This window comes from Somniosus microcephalus, chromosome 8 (genome assembly GCF_052327205.1).
Source record: "Somniosus microcephalus isolate GS21.2 chromosome 8, FLI_Smic_1.0, whole genome shotgun sequence".
Taxonomy (NCBI): Eukaryota; Metazoa; Chordata; class Chondrichthyes; order Squaliformes; family Somniosidae; genus Somniosus; species Somniosus microcephalus.
The window spans coordinates 190,135,560-190,149,030 of record NC_140994.1 but is presented as its reverse complement, the minus strand read 5'-3'; the positions used below and the strand labels follow the sequence as shown (position 1 = coordinate 190,149,030).

General features: G+C 38.6%; 1 protein-coding gene across 2 annotated transcripts in view; it reads left to right on the top strand.

The window, feature by feature from the left end:
* Window positions 1-13,146, top strand: part of LOC147113976 (uncharacterized) — a 288,093-nt gene extending 274,947 nt beyond the window's left edge. For both annotated transcript variants that reach the window (XM_085995438.1, XM_085995439.1), the window contains one exon: window positions 2,643-13,146. In XM_085995438.1, coding sequence (XP_085851564.1) covers window positions 2,643-2,908 — 266 coding nt within the window. In that variant the 3' untranslated portion in view covers window positions 2,909-13,146. The remainder of the gene's footprint in view (window positions 1-2,642) is intronic.
* Window positions 13,147-13,471: the final 325 nt, after the last annotated feature.

Below are 13,471 nucleotides of genomic sequence, written 5' to 3'. Positions count from 1 at the left end.
TTTCTCTGTTTAAAAGCCGGCTCACCGGCTGCGCGGGACCTGCAGAGCCCTGAGCGGCCACGCAGCTTAAAAGGAACATTGGTCACCACTGACCAGGAACTTAACTGGACCAGCCACATAAATACTGTGGCTGCAAGAGCAGGTCAGGCTGGGTATTCTGCGGCAAGTGGCTCACCCCGATTCCCCAAAGCCTTTCCACCATCTACAAGGCACAAGTCAGAGTGTGATGGAATACTCTCCACTTGCTGGGATGAGTGCAACTCCAACAGCACTCGAGCTCGACACCATCCAGGACAAAACAGCCTGCTTGATTGGCACAACGTCCACCACCTTAAACATTCATTCCCTCCATCACCAGCACACTGTGGCTGCAGTGTGTACCATCTACAAGATGCACTACAGCAACTCGCCAAGGCTTCTTCTGCAGCACCTCCCAAACCTGCGACTTCTGCCACCTCGAAGGACAAGGGCAGCAGGCACATGGGAACACCACTACCTCCAAGTCACACACCATTCTGACTTGGAAATATATCGCCGTTCCTTCATAGTTGCTAGGTCAAAATCCTGGAACTCCCTCCCTAACAGCACTGTGGGAGTACCTTCACCACATGGACTGCAACGGTTCAAGGCAGTGGCTCACCACCACCTCCTCGAGGGCAATTAGGGATGGGCAATAAATGCTGGTCTTGCCAGCGATGCCCGCACCGCATGAACGAATAAAAAAAAATAATAACTGGCAGTGACTAGGGAACACTCTTCACAGGATCCCTGAACAGCGGAAAGCTGGAGTCAGATCTGTGCCATCTGCTGCAAGGACACTGGTGCTAACAGGCACCATAGGGTTGTCACAGCTATTGACAGTACTGGTCAACTGTGGCCTCAAGTCCCAACTTCACCTCCTTCCAGGCATGCTGCAATGTGGACTTAAGGGGATGATGCAGTGGAGACTCTCTTCACAGCCACCTCTTGCAGCATCACCTCAATTTCAGAAGCCATTAAACTGGATTAGGTGATAGCAAAATACTGCAGATGTTGGAAATCTAGTTCCTTTTCTCTCCAGTTTTGAAGAAGGGTCAAACCCGAAACGTCAACTCAAATTTCTCTCCACGGATGTTGCCTGACCTGCTGAGTTTTTCCAGCATTTTCTGTTGTTAAACTGGATTAGGTGTTGTGCTGCTCTATAACATGCATGTAGACTGATTCCAGATCATTGGGTTTCTTTTGCCATTGTTTTTGTCTGTCACTTCGTAACCTCCTGTGCCTTCAGACTTGGCAAAGCATAAAAATGGATTGAGATACCTTTTGAGGTTCTCCAAAGGCTTTCTGAATTTTTGTCCCCCTATTGTGACACTCTCCTTTAATTGTCCCTAACCCTGTAAATGTCACACCCAATTTTTTGTACTCCCTGGACTCATCTGTGTCTGTCTCTAGTGCTGTGAATAATTATACTGATTAACTTACTCCAGAGTATTGAGTGCTATTAGATGTTGCTCTATATATTACATGTTGCTGTATTTTCCAGGATAGGCTGTTGCCTTCCCTCGGATAGTCAGTTACCTCTTTCTCTTTGGGCCAACCTGTTTCTCTTTTCCATGTACTTTTTCCAACTCATACCTTCTGTCCTTGTTGTCTTCTTCATCTCTTTGGATTTTCCTTATTCTTTTATGTTGCTGTGTAATCTGAACCAGTGCCTTGCTGTAGAAATACTAACCATCTCATTCTCACACTTCTCTCTCTGCTGGCCTCACTTCTTCCTCACCATTCTCTATCTCCTTCAGTGTCATGAAATGTGAAAGTACTAAGTATCTGTCACGACATTGAACCACATCAACACAGTATTAAGCGGCTTAATCTCCGCAAACAAATGTTTTTTTTTAATGCACTAAAGGGAAAGTATTAATAACTACGAAACAAATTTAGGACGGATTGTTTATGGTTAGATGATCAATTTCTTTAAACCAGATTACACAAGTGACCCTTTGTTGTTCACCCTTTAAATTCATGTGTGCTCTAACATCACTAGTCCTGTGAGCTTCCACCAAACCTACATTTCAGTTCTTTTCTGATTGACTGTTGTTTGAAAATGCTTTTGTTTTTATTATTTTGCTTGTGTTAAATTAAGAGCTCAGTTCTGTTCAAAATCATTAGCATATAGTTCAAAACAAGGCCTGATATGCAATAGAGTTGAGCAGGATCCTTGATCAAAAATCAATCTTATTAATCCAAATTTCTTAAAGGGATGATGCTCCTAAGTGTTTCTATTTAACTCGCATGGGATGACAACAATTCTAATTTGCTTGTAGAGGTTGATCTTCACTCAAAGAATGAACAAGGCTATACTTGTAGAGAATGATGTAATATTTCTACAGTACAGTACCACCCGAATATAGTGAAAAACATGAATCCTCTTAATTATTTCCTGTAAAATTAAGGAAAGGTGTTTAATTAAATGGATTAAGTCATTGTCTTCATGGCAAGTTTACAGTTTCCCCTTCAAGATTACTATCATTATGCCAGGAGGAGAGAAACAAAACTGTTCCCAGTGGTTTTGCATGGTATTATTGTTGGTATACATCATGTTAAGAAATGTGCCTTCCTGCAGTAGATTTCTGATCATTTTGCCTATTCTGTTTTGTCAATAGGTAAATGGGAATGTCCATGGCATCAGTGTGATGTGTGTGGAAAAGAGGCAGTCTCTTTCTGTGAGCTGTGCCCCAGTTCTTTCTGCATGGATCATAGAGATGGAGCGCTCTTCATCTCCAAACTAGATGGCCGACTTAGCTGTAATGAACATGATCCCTGTGGCCCTATTCCTTTGGAACCAGGAGAAATCAGAGAGATTATGCCACCACCCAACAAACATGTATTACAGACCTTGCAACCATCAGATTCCACACACATTCGGTGAATGGAGTGTCATTTTATGCTGGGCCACTGGCAGGAGCTTTATTAAGAAAAATGAAAAGCTGCCTTCATTTCAGTAGAAGACAGATATTCAAACTGAATGTGAGTGTGCGTGTGTGCCTGTGTATACATATGGGTGGAGTCAACTTAGTTCACAGATGTGAGGTGCATAATTCCTGGGTACCTATAGGTTACTCATACTGAGTAAAATGAACTTGGAAAGGTAGAAAATTGAACTACATGCTCATCTTCCCAATATCCTCAGCACAATTATACTTGGATTTATACCTGGGAGACACAACTGGCATGCTCGGGTCCATGCAAGAATTTCAGTTAAATCTACTGCAAGGCCAGTTATTTTATGACCTCGGCGAACCTAGTTATGTGTAGGTTTTTAATGTCATGTGATATGCTCACTTAACACAGGATCAGCAAATTCATCTAGCATGTTTCTGACATTGAATGCTCTGTCTAGTTCTACGCCTAGAAGTAGGTGATCACTGAAAGGTTGCTATGTGCTATAATGAATGCATCTTGTGGACTTATAACTAAGTTCAGTTAATTGAATAAGTCTGCGTCCTCCAAGCACTCGTTCAACGATGGCCTAATAGTAAGTCTTCATTTAAATTGATAAATGAACATCGGTATATATCTATGATTCAGTATGAATCATTGCCCGTGAAGTGGAAGGTACAATGAGCTGGGACATTGTCATTTCACCTCCAGAACGTCAGTTCAAATCCAATCCAGTTATGAGGAATGAAGGTCTCTATATCTTATATAGAGCAGGGGTTTGTAGTTTATTAGGGCATCGTCCTCTCCCCTCTAGTACCTGGTCGTGAAACTAGCTCGGACACAGGGAGCAAAGATCTATCTCTGAATCATACGAAATGAGTCTGAGCATACCAACCAAGATCCGAGTGAAATTGTCTCTGGATTCAGTACTAATTCTTGATCATAGAGCCCACTGGAATAGAGTCTGTTGCAAATGGAACTGTAATGCTGGTACACTGCTTTGTGTTTGGCCTGAGCCATGCCTAACCTAGATGTGCATGAGGCAAAACAAGAAAATGTGTTTACTGGTGCTGTCCGGTCTCATTCAGATGAGCACACATTTACAAAATAAATGTTAGATAGAGAAAATTATTTTTTTAAGTGTTGGTGGGAAGTTTAGCTGAGCTACTGCATGCTGACAAAAACCACAGCCTTGGTGATCAGACAGCATCATTTATCTGCTGAGGTGATATTTATTTCTTTGCCAGTTTCACGCTAAATGTTTGGTGTGTTTCACTGAGTTGTGCTGACTCGGCCTTCTTCAGTCAAATTAGCCAGTTGATGGTGACGGGAGGTGTCACTTAACTGGAGAATTTTGCTGTCAGCATTTTAAAGTGTTGATCTCAAAAGTCGCTATCAGTGTTTTTTTTATGTGATAACATTTAATTCCTTTGTTTTTTGTTTTATTTTCAGCTTTATTTTAAACCATTTCAACTCTGACATGTTCAAGATGGCCCAGTATTTTAAGAAGTTAAAATTTTATTGGAGTGTAGCTGCATTCTATTCACTAGCTCCACCTTCTGGAAATAGGGCAAACTAACTTTAGACTGCAGTAATTAAGTTGAGGAAAATTTTGTTTTCCAAAATCCTAAGCATTTGTCTGGGGAAAATGTCACTAGACCTTTAACAAAAGGAAGGTAATCCTCTAATTTGCTATTTAAATAATTGAGTAGTTAGTGCAACAGAGTTCTTTAGTCAAAGCCAGTCTGTTGGACTGCCTTTCTGAATGAACTTAAATGCCACTATATCTTTTGATTCATGATGAGGTTTTTCCATTTGAAACTGCAGTGCCACCATATCTTTTGATCATAAATCTCCAGCCCTTTTAAATTAATAGGTTGACTTTGACATCTTCCAACATTGTGTAAATCTTGTGATGGTGTTTATTGTGATGAGATTTCTGCCATCCCAAGGAGCGTGATTCTTAGGAGTGAGTGAATGAGTGGATGACTACTATTACATTAATCTCCCCCAACAGTTCTATTATTCCTAGGAATAACCCTATCTAGTGTAGTCTCTGGATATGACTGACACAATCCTTTTAGGATTTAGCAATTCCACCATTCGTTGTTCATGTTAACCTTGCAAATTAAAGTTAAGAATTGGAGTAGTGTAGCGGGTTAGATACCTTTGAAACCAAGGTTCAGATGTAGCCTAGAGTGATGGGGTGAAAATCTTCTGTCAGTTGATTATAAACAGCCTACATGGAATGAGTTTGGGCAGTCGCATTTCAGTTCTTGATAGGCGTGGGCTCACTACATAACATTGCCTCTAATTCAGCACTAATTGGCAGTAGTACTCAAAGGCCAAAAGATGATGTCAGATGGAAAAATGTTACACTGGTGAAGTAAGTATTCTGAGGTTGGTGCTGCAGTACGTTGTTGGACAAAGCAACGGTAACTTTATTCTGCAACTAATTGTCCAATACCAGACCTTGGACTTCTAAATGCTGGGTCCCCAAAATGGAACGTGTTCCATTCCTCAGCACTAACTTCCCACTTACTGACAAGTGCAACAATAAATAATGGTAGCCATTGTATTTACAGTTAGTCCAAGCACAGAATGGCTCATTTAGGCATGAATATGTGTTCAGCTTTTCAGTAAAGCGCTAGTTTAAAAAAAATGTAGCATTCACTCAGCACAGCAGCAATTGGAATTCATATTATCCCACCTACCTACATATTCTAAGATCAGTTGGGTGTTATACTAAATGATTCCTGCTGGAAGAATGTTCACTCAACTAAAATAGGTTTAATCTATTCTACTAGTCATAGGCTTGCCTTGATGTTTGATATTGTCTAATGTGCCAGATTTGTAACTTTTCTACTATTGCATTGGATGTATTTACACTAGCATTGTGACAATAGTGGACCTATTCACAAAATAGCAGTGGTGCAAATGCACTTGCATCAAAGAAAGTCATTCGAAAATAATACATTTTAAAAAATAAATTTAAAGTGTGCTAGTTGTTGCATCCAGTTCAAGTTGGAGATGTACTTTGGTTCCAAAATTCAAGCTACTGTCCAGTTCTTAGCAGGTTTCACAAAAGTATTACTCTATATTTTCTGCTTTAGCTGCAACTTTTACTTAAATACGAATGAGCCAGCCACAAATACACCTCTCCATGATTCCACTGCCAACAGCAAGCTGCTAAACCCTTGGGAAAAACACTTTGCCCCATTATTTCCTCTGTGAGGATAGGTACTGCACTGCCATGAGCTAACCCATGCAGCAGCTAGGACAAGAATGATTATGCTAATCATGCACCTCACTTGTAAATTGACAGCATCAGGCAGCTAACCACAAATTTGTGAAGAGAGTACCTTAACCACTACTACTCCTCCTATCACAAATACTTGGCATGTATTATCAAAACAAAATTGCTGCTCTCCAGATAGTTCAGTTGGTTAGAATGGTGAGTAATTGAGCCATACAAACCAAGAAGGTCCCAGCTTCGAACTTTGGTCTGTGCTAAGTCAGCTGATCTTAGCTGGGAGAGTGGTAGTACAGGATCAGGTTCAACATTGATGCTCCTTGTGGTTGAATATCCTGCTGAGACTGACTTCAGAGTCTCTCATATCAAGTTTGGCCAATTTGGCAAGACACTGGTGGGTATCAGTGTCTATGGATGAAATAAAACTGGTATAAAAAGAGCAAGAAAAAGAAATTGCATTTTTGCATACGGTAGCTATAAGATAAGTACCTGGAGTATAGAGTACTTTCCTTGACTCTTAATACTTTCCAATCATCAACCAGGATGGGAAAGAATGTTAATCAGAATAATTATCGATTTAATGAATTTACCCTATCATCTTGAATGCGGTCGATCACTCACTCAAAAGAAGCTAGCCTTCTTAGCAGCTGTGGTCTTAGGAGGATGCTCAGCGATGAGCAGGTTTAGCTATACATATTCAAAGATAAACTAGTACTTTGACTTCACCCCAAGTTTCTTCCTGGTCTGGTGTCTTGAATTCATATGTTGTTAAGAGATTGATACCCACTGTTGTACCTGGTTCCTATACATCTCACTAAGGCTGTTTAGAAATCCAAGTAACTATCTGTGTGGTGCGTGTTGTCACTGATGATCTTATGTTGCCTTTATTTTATCCATATAAATTTGTTCTTCTAAGTAGTTAGAACAGTTCTTTATTTGAGACCTGGATGACATCAGTGATACAGAAAGCAGTATCAGCAAATACTAAACAGAGGGCACACATGAAATTCTGTGCTTATTTTTTACACTGCAATCTCATTTCATATATTGATGGAAGGATAATAAAGTGGGTCACTACCTTTTAAAATTGTTTTTTAACTGTCTTGAGTTCTGTTCTTAAACCAAGCAAATTTGGTACTGTTTATGTTGGTCATTTGAGAACGAGTTCGAAACGTTTATAAATTGGAAGTCCCGGTTTCATTTTAAAGAATTTTTGATAGCAACTTTAATGCTGATGTTGTGGGAATGCATTTGATCCTTGTTATAGTATTATTAGATGTAGAACAATCTAAGTTATGATCTCACCTACTGATTGGATCCCAAACACAGATATTGACATTTGATGTCTTGGAGTTTTCCTTGATTGTTGTCCAGAATCAGAAATTTCTCAGTTTTTATTCATGAAAGCTACTTAGACTGAGTGCTAAAACAGTCACTGCTGTGGTTACATTCCCAATACTTATATACCTTGAGCTTCCATGTTGGATTTGGATCATGAATTAACCATCTTTAGATGGACTGTGTTTTAAATTGAATTTATTTAGATAAATATTAAAAGAAAAGCAAACAGCTGCAAGGAAAGACAGGTAAGAATAATTGGAATTTGAATTAAATGTTCAACACAAGCATTCTGGATGCTTACATTAGGGGTTTTACAATGCTGTAATAACCAAATACAGCATTGCTACTCTTCATGCAGATATGATTATTCACTAGGAAATTAAATACATTTATGGATAGTCCATGTAGTGCAAACTCTACATAGACCAAGAAGGATATTTTTCTTCATTGTGGACCTAGGTTCTTAAAAGTAGAACTGATTCTCTGCAGAACACTACTGTTGGCCAAAAGTTAAAGACATTTACAATGTGAAAAAGGTATACCAAGCTATACCAATCAAATATCCCACATTTGACCCTCTGCCTACACTGGGCCAGTTGATTGCAGCCAGGACTGGAATTGGAGTGCTGCGACTAAAGTGAGTGTCCTTGAGTGTAAAGCCCTGTATGGTTAACTAGACTGCCAGTTCTAACTGTCTAGGTGCAGTGAAGAATTACATTTTGGGCAAGGTACAGGACGGCTGTCTGTGAACTGTACTTGAACAAGAGCTAGCACCTTCAGGCAAAGAAGAGAAAAAAAACAATACATAGGGTTCTGACGAAAGCTCATCAAGCTGAAATATTAACCCTACATTCCTCTCTCCACAGATGCTGCCTGACCTGTTGAGTGTTTCCAGCATTTTGTTTTAATTTCAGATTTCCAGCCTCTGTACTTTTTTGTTTTACATAGTGATTAATTTTTTGATCCAGCAATCCACCCTCTTAAGGATTTCTTCTGGGTCACAATTAAGTTTATTCCCATTCTCACCAAGGTGTGTTCCACTCACTTGCTCTCACATGTTCACTCACCCTCTGAATCTTCACATTTATCGCTCATTTTCTCTAGTTTTATCCCTTCCTTCCTGATTAGATGCTATAATAATCCTCTCCTATTAAAGGTTTCATGCACTCATTCTAAAATTCATCAGCTTGAGAATTGATGAGATCGATTTCTCAGAACATTTGCAGATAATTTTTTTTTAATTTTCATTTGAATAATAAAACAAAAGGGCATCTTTGTATTATTTCTGCCATTGTAATTCATTGCACATGTTCACAATTGGCCTTCCATCTACAGTAAACATCCTGAACACATTTGAGGCTCTTCGCTTTCATTTTGTGAAGAGCTAAGTTTCAGCAACTCACTCCTTCACCATCTCTCAATTTTTCTCTTGCCAGTTTTTTCACAATCAGCTTTCTCCTGTCCTAAGAGCCTTGACACCTTGTTAGACACAGTTCTGTGAGCAGCCTCCATTTTTTTGTCCAAGTAGCTATTATTCACTTACTAGCCTTGACATTCGAACATCAGTAGGCACAGTAATCATGGAGATATCGCCATGGAGCCTGTTCCTGTCCTTAGTGGCATTCACACACATATACTTACAGCAGGGATTGCTAGATTAGAATTAGATTATATCCCTAACTCGGGGAGAGGAAGTGCTTTGAGACATCCTGAGACTGTGATAGAATGTTGTATAAAAGCAAGTTATTTCTTTTCCTTCAGAGTGCTGAACCAATTGTACCTGAAGTTGGTGCCCGAGCCTCTGGATGAGCACTGATTAAAAATCAAATTTGGGTCCTTCCTGCTCTGTTTTTCCTTCAAACATTGAGTGAAAAATCAAATTGTTATAATCACTGCCAATTTCACTTGGAAATGCATTTTAGGGAGTGGCTACTGATGGCTCCGAACAACAGGTTCACAAATTGTAATTTTCTCCCAGTTTTGAACATAAGAGCCATTGTTTCAGTTGTATATTGAATAAGTCCAGACAGGTTTAAAACAAAGAAAACAAGAATTGTAATCGAACAGTGATTGCTACTGATGGTAGTTCTGTATCCTCAAAATACTAATGTAGGATGGTGTTGGGCCCTGTAGAGACCGTTTATAATGCTGCCATACAAAAGTGTATTTACAAAGATACTGTTTTATCGTAATTGTGCTTTATATGGCTTCCCTAATAATAAGAGAGCTATAAACAATATGTGTTATAGTGAAGACTGGTATATGAGAATATGGTTATGGAAAGGGTATTCTGTATGGTTTTGATATTCGTGAAGAAACCATTAAAAGGTTCAGTATATCAATTTATAGGGCATCAGGAGATCTAATGTACTTGTAACTGGATATTGTTTTGGTAGATTATTTAACTTGTTTATACCATAAAGGTAAAATTTAGATTAATCAGAATACAGTCTAAAATTCACAAGATAGTTTTGAACAAGGACTCTTCGGCCCATTGGAACTCATCCTTCCAGAACACCAACCCTACTGCCTTCCCATCTAGCTGTTTCTTAAATGAGACTAGTGTTCAGGCCTCAACTACACTTAGTGGTAACCTTTTCCAGATGTTCAAGTAACAGCTGATGGAATCCAAGGATATGGGGTAACAATATTCTAATTGAAACTAAGTGAAAATGGATCCCAATTTGTTCCAAATAAAATCTTATCCCTTACTCTAAGGTAAAAGCAAGCATGTTAGGCATCTTGAGATACATATATGATGTTTAAACAATTAGCATATTAGCTGATATGCTGCCTCCTGTAGACTGCCTGCAGAGGCTGCTGTCACGTGGCACAAATATGGGACGGTCACAGTCTAGTTCAAAAAGTCTTATGGTGGGCCTCTGATTTACTATCTGTAATACTTAGTTTATCAATGGTGTGTTATGTATACCTTAATTCAAAGGATGATACCTGCTAGTCTATTAAATCTAAAGATGAGTATTTACCTATATGAACCATTGTTTAGTGATTCAATATAGAAATACAGTATCAGAAATATCCACAGTAGCATGCTGTTCTACTATTGTGAAGTAGTTTAAAAGCATTACAAGTTAAACAGGAGCTTTCATTATCCACATGGATGTACGCTGCAGTGGTAATGCAAGTGCTATTTAAGAATTGTACCTGGTTTTAGAGTGGTGCAAGCCAGCAGCACTGAGTTATATTTGTTGGCTCCTAACTGCTCTGTAGACGAGGGAAAGCAGAATTTTGTGCATGTGCACTTAAACCCACGTGCAGAGCTTTGCCAACTGGTGTCCAAATGCTGATGAAAGTTTAGCGTGAAGCTGTCCTGTCAGCTCTTTACTAACATGAAACTTTTAAAAGTTTGTTTGCACTAGTTGCAATTGTACTGCGGCCTGTGTGAAGCCATAGCTGTGTGCGACCACTTCCTCAGGTGCTCAACCACCTGAAGCCAAATTTTGAATTCGCACCACTTTTGGTTGCAGTTGTACTACATATTTTGCATTGCTGAGGTGGTTTGCCAAAATGCAAAATGTGCAGTATATCTGCCTTGTAAGAGTAGATCTAGAAACAAAGCTGTGGAGGATCCATCTTCCCTGGAACAGGTTCTTGATTGAGTAGATATAAAAGTAATGATTCACATTACACTAGTTTGTATTACATATGGTGATATTGTGTATATTATTTTGGAGTATGATTGTTATCTTTATTGAAAGCGTAGATGTCTACTGATTCATAATGTGTTACTGGTTAATTCTCGGTAAATTAAAAGCAGACTATAATAACTATTTTATTTGGCTCATATAAACAATTATAGAATGTTTTGCCCAGCTGGTCAAAGAGGAACTCTGCCCGAATGATAATTGTGAATATGCTGAAAGTTCACTGCTGTTTAAAAATGAGCACAACTAGCCTTGGAAGTGGAATAGTCAGCCAAAGCTCTTGCTCCTGATCGCTTTCCAATGACTCCTGCTAAAAAGTGTGTGTGTGTGGTGTATATGTATAGTGTATTTGTGTATATATATATTATATATATATATATATATATATTTATATTTTTATATATATATTATATATATGTATAGTATGTTTGTGTGTGTGACTGAAGGCTGTGTTAAGACTTGAAGAATGACCACTTTGGCAAGGTATCAGAGGGTGGCCAGCACCCATGGTTCATACCTAAGCAAACATCAGCAGCATCAAGAAAGGAATGGAGAAAATGTGCATTTAGTTGATACCCAAAGTTGTGTGTAATTGAACAGGAGGAGGTTTGGTTGTGGGGATGTCATTGTGCTTTTACTCTGCAGAAACTGAACAAGAGTAAATTGCATCACTTCCTATGGTGGATGAGTGTTTTACTGTAATTGTTTCTTGTACACATGTTTTACATACTGATACAGATTATCTTACACAAAGTAACAAAATTCAGTGACTTGAAAAATAATTAAGAGTGTGGGAAGCTGAAACATTAAAATAAAAACAAGCATTTGGCAACTGTTCTGTCATAAACACTTCCTGTAACTGGGAGTAACTAGTCAGTATTTCTGGAACTGGTTAATGTGTGATTTTCTCCCTCTCATCTTTATGTAAAAAGTTGCTAAAGAATTTCCTGCCTTTGACTAGAAATGATGCAACACCTGCCTATGACGGCTCTGAGATGTGCCTTCTTGGTAGCTGCTGTCTGAATATCTCAAAGCAATATTTACAAATCTGTAAGCAAGGAAGCACACTTGTGGTACCCTTGACCCATTGAAGATGGATTGCATATTGCTATGGAAATAGTTAACATTAAACAATTTTACAGGGTTTTCAAATTGGTGGGTGGTAATATTGGCAGAGATTTTGTTCTTAAAGGACCACTAGATTGAACATTTTGGCCTTGATTAGGACTATTTTGGCCAGTTGAATATACTGTAATGGAAGACTAGTACAGAAAATGTACCATAAGCAAAGTTTGATCTTTATTGAGCTGCATTGTATTACAGTCGTTCACTTTCATTACACTCTTAGAATCATTAGGAACTTTGTGGGGGGGTGGGCGGGAGGAAGGGTTGAGGAAATTGGAAGAGGACATTACTTAATGAATTAAGATTTATCATAATGTATAAATCAACAGCACATGCTGTTAGGAATAGCCCCATTGATTACAAAACAAATGACACTGGACTTGAAGTGCTGAATATAGTGGACTGAAAAAGGCCAATTGACACCCCAACTACTGCCTTTCAGAATGCAGTATCCTATGAGCTGTATTGTCTGCGCAACTTGCTCAATAACTATTGTTTGGGCTGTACAATAATCAATGCTCAGTATACGTTTAATTGTTGCTTTATTGTGACTGTATGGCTTTGTAGTCAAGTTTTACAATCTGCCTTTAAGGCCTGTTTTAAAGGCCAACAGATTTCTGGTGGGCAAGGCATTATTTTTTAATAATTTGTTCTTTTAGATGTCTGCCAGAAATATATTAAACCAAATCATGTTCCATAGTGAGGGATGTGTTCAGTGGTTAAATAACTGTTCATGAGCAAGGCTGTCCTGTGAAACAAGACCAAAATAACGTAGATCTTCTGTATTTGTACATGGTGAAAATGCAGTCAGAGAATAAAGGTTACATTTACTGAAACTTCAAAGGTTTGTTGCTGTTTGCTAACTACTGTTCTGTGAGTTAACTTTTTTTACACTGTTTTCTCATTACAGCCATAAATCAAAGTATAAAATATAGTTCCTAAATGTTGGTGCTACTCCTTTTCTGAAATCATAACCACCCAAAATTATCTCTTCAAACTCTGACATGTACACTTCATAACATAGTTTTCCATCTGGGCCAGAATCAAAGAGACGAGCAAGATCATGACAATAAAAGTATATATAACACTAGATGAAATACGATACTTAACTCATATTTTATAGGGACACATTTGGAATATTGTATGCAATTTTGGGTACATAGGAACA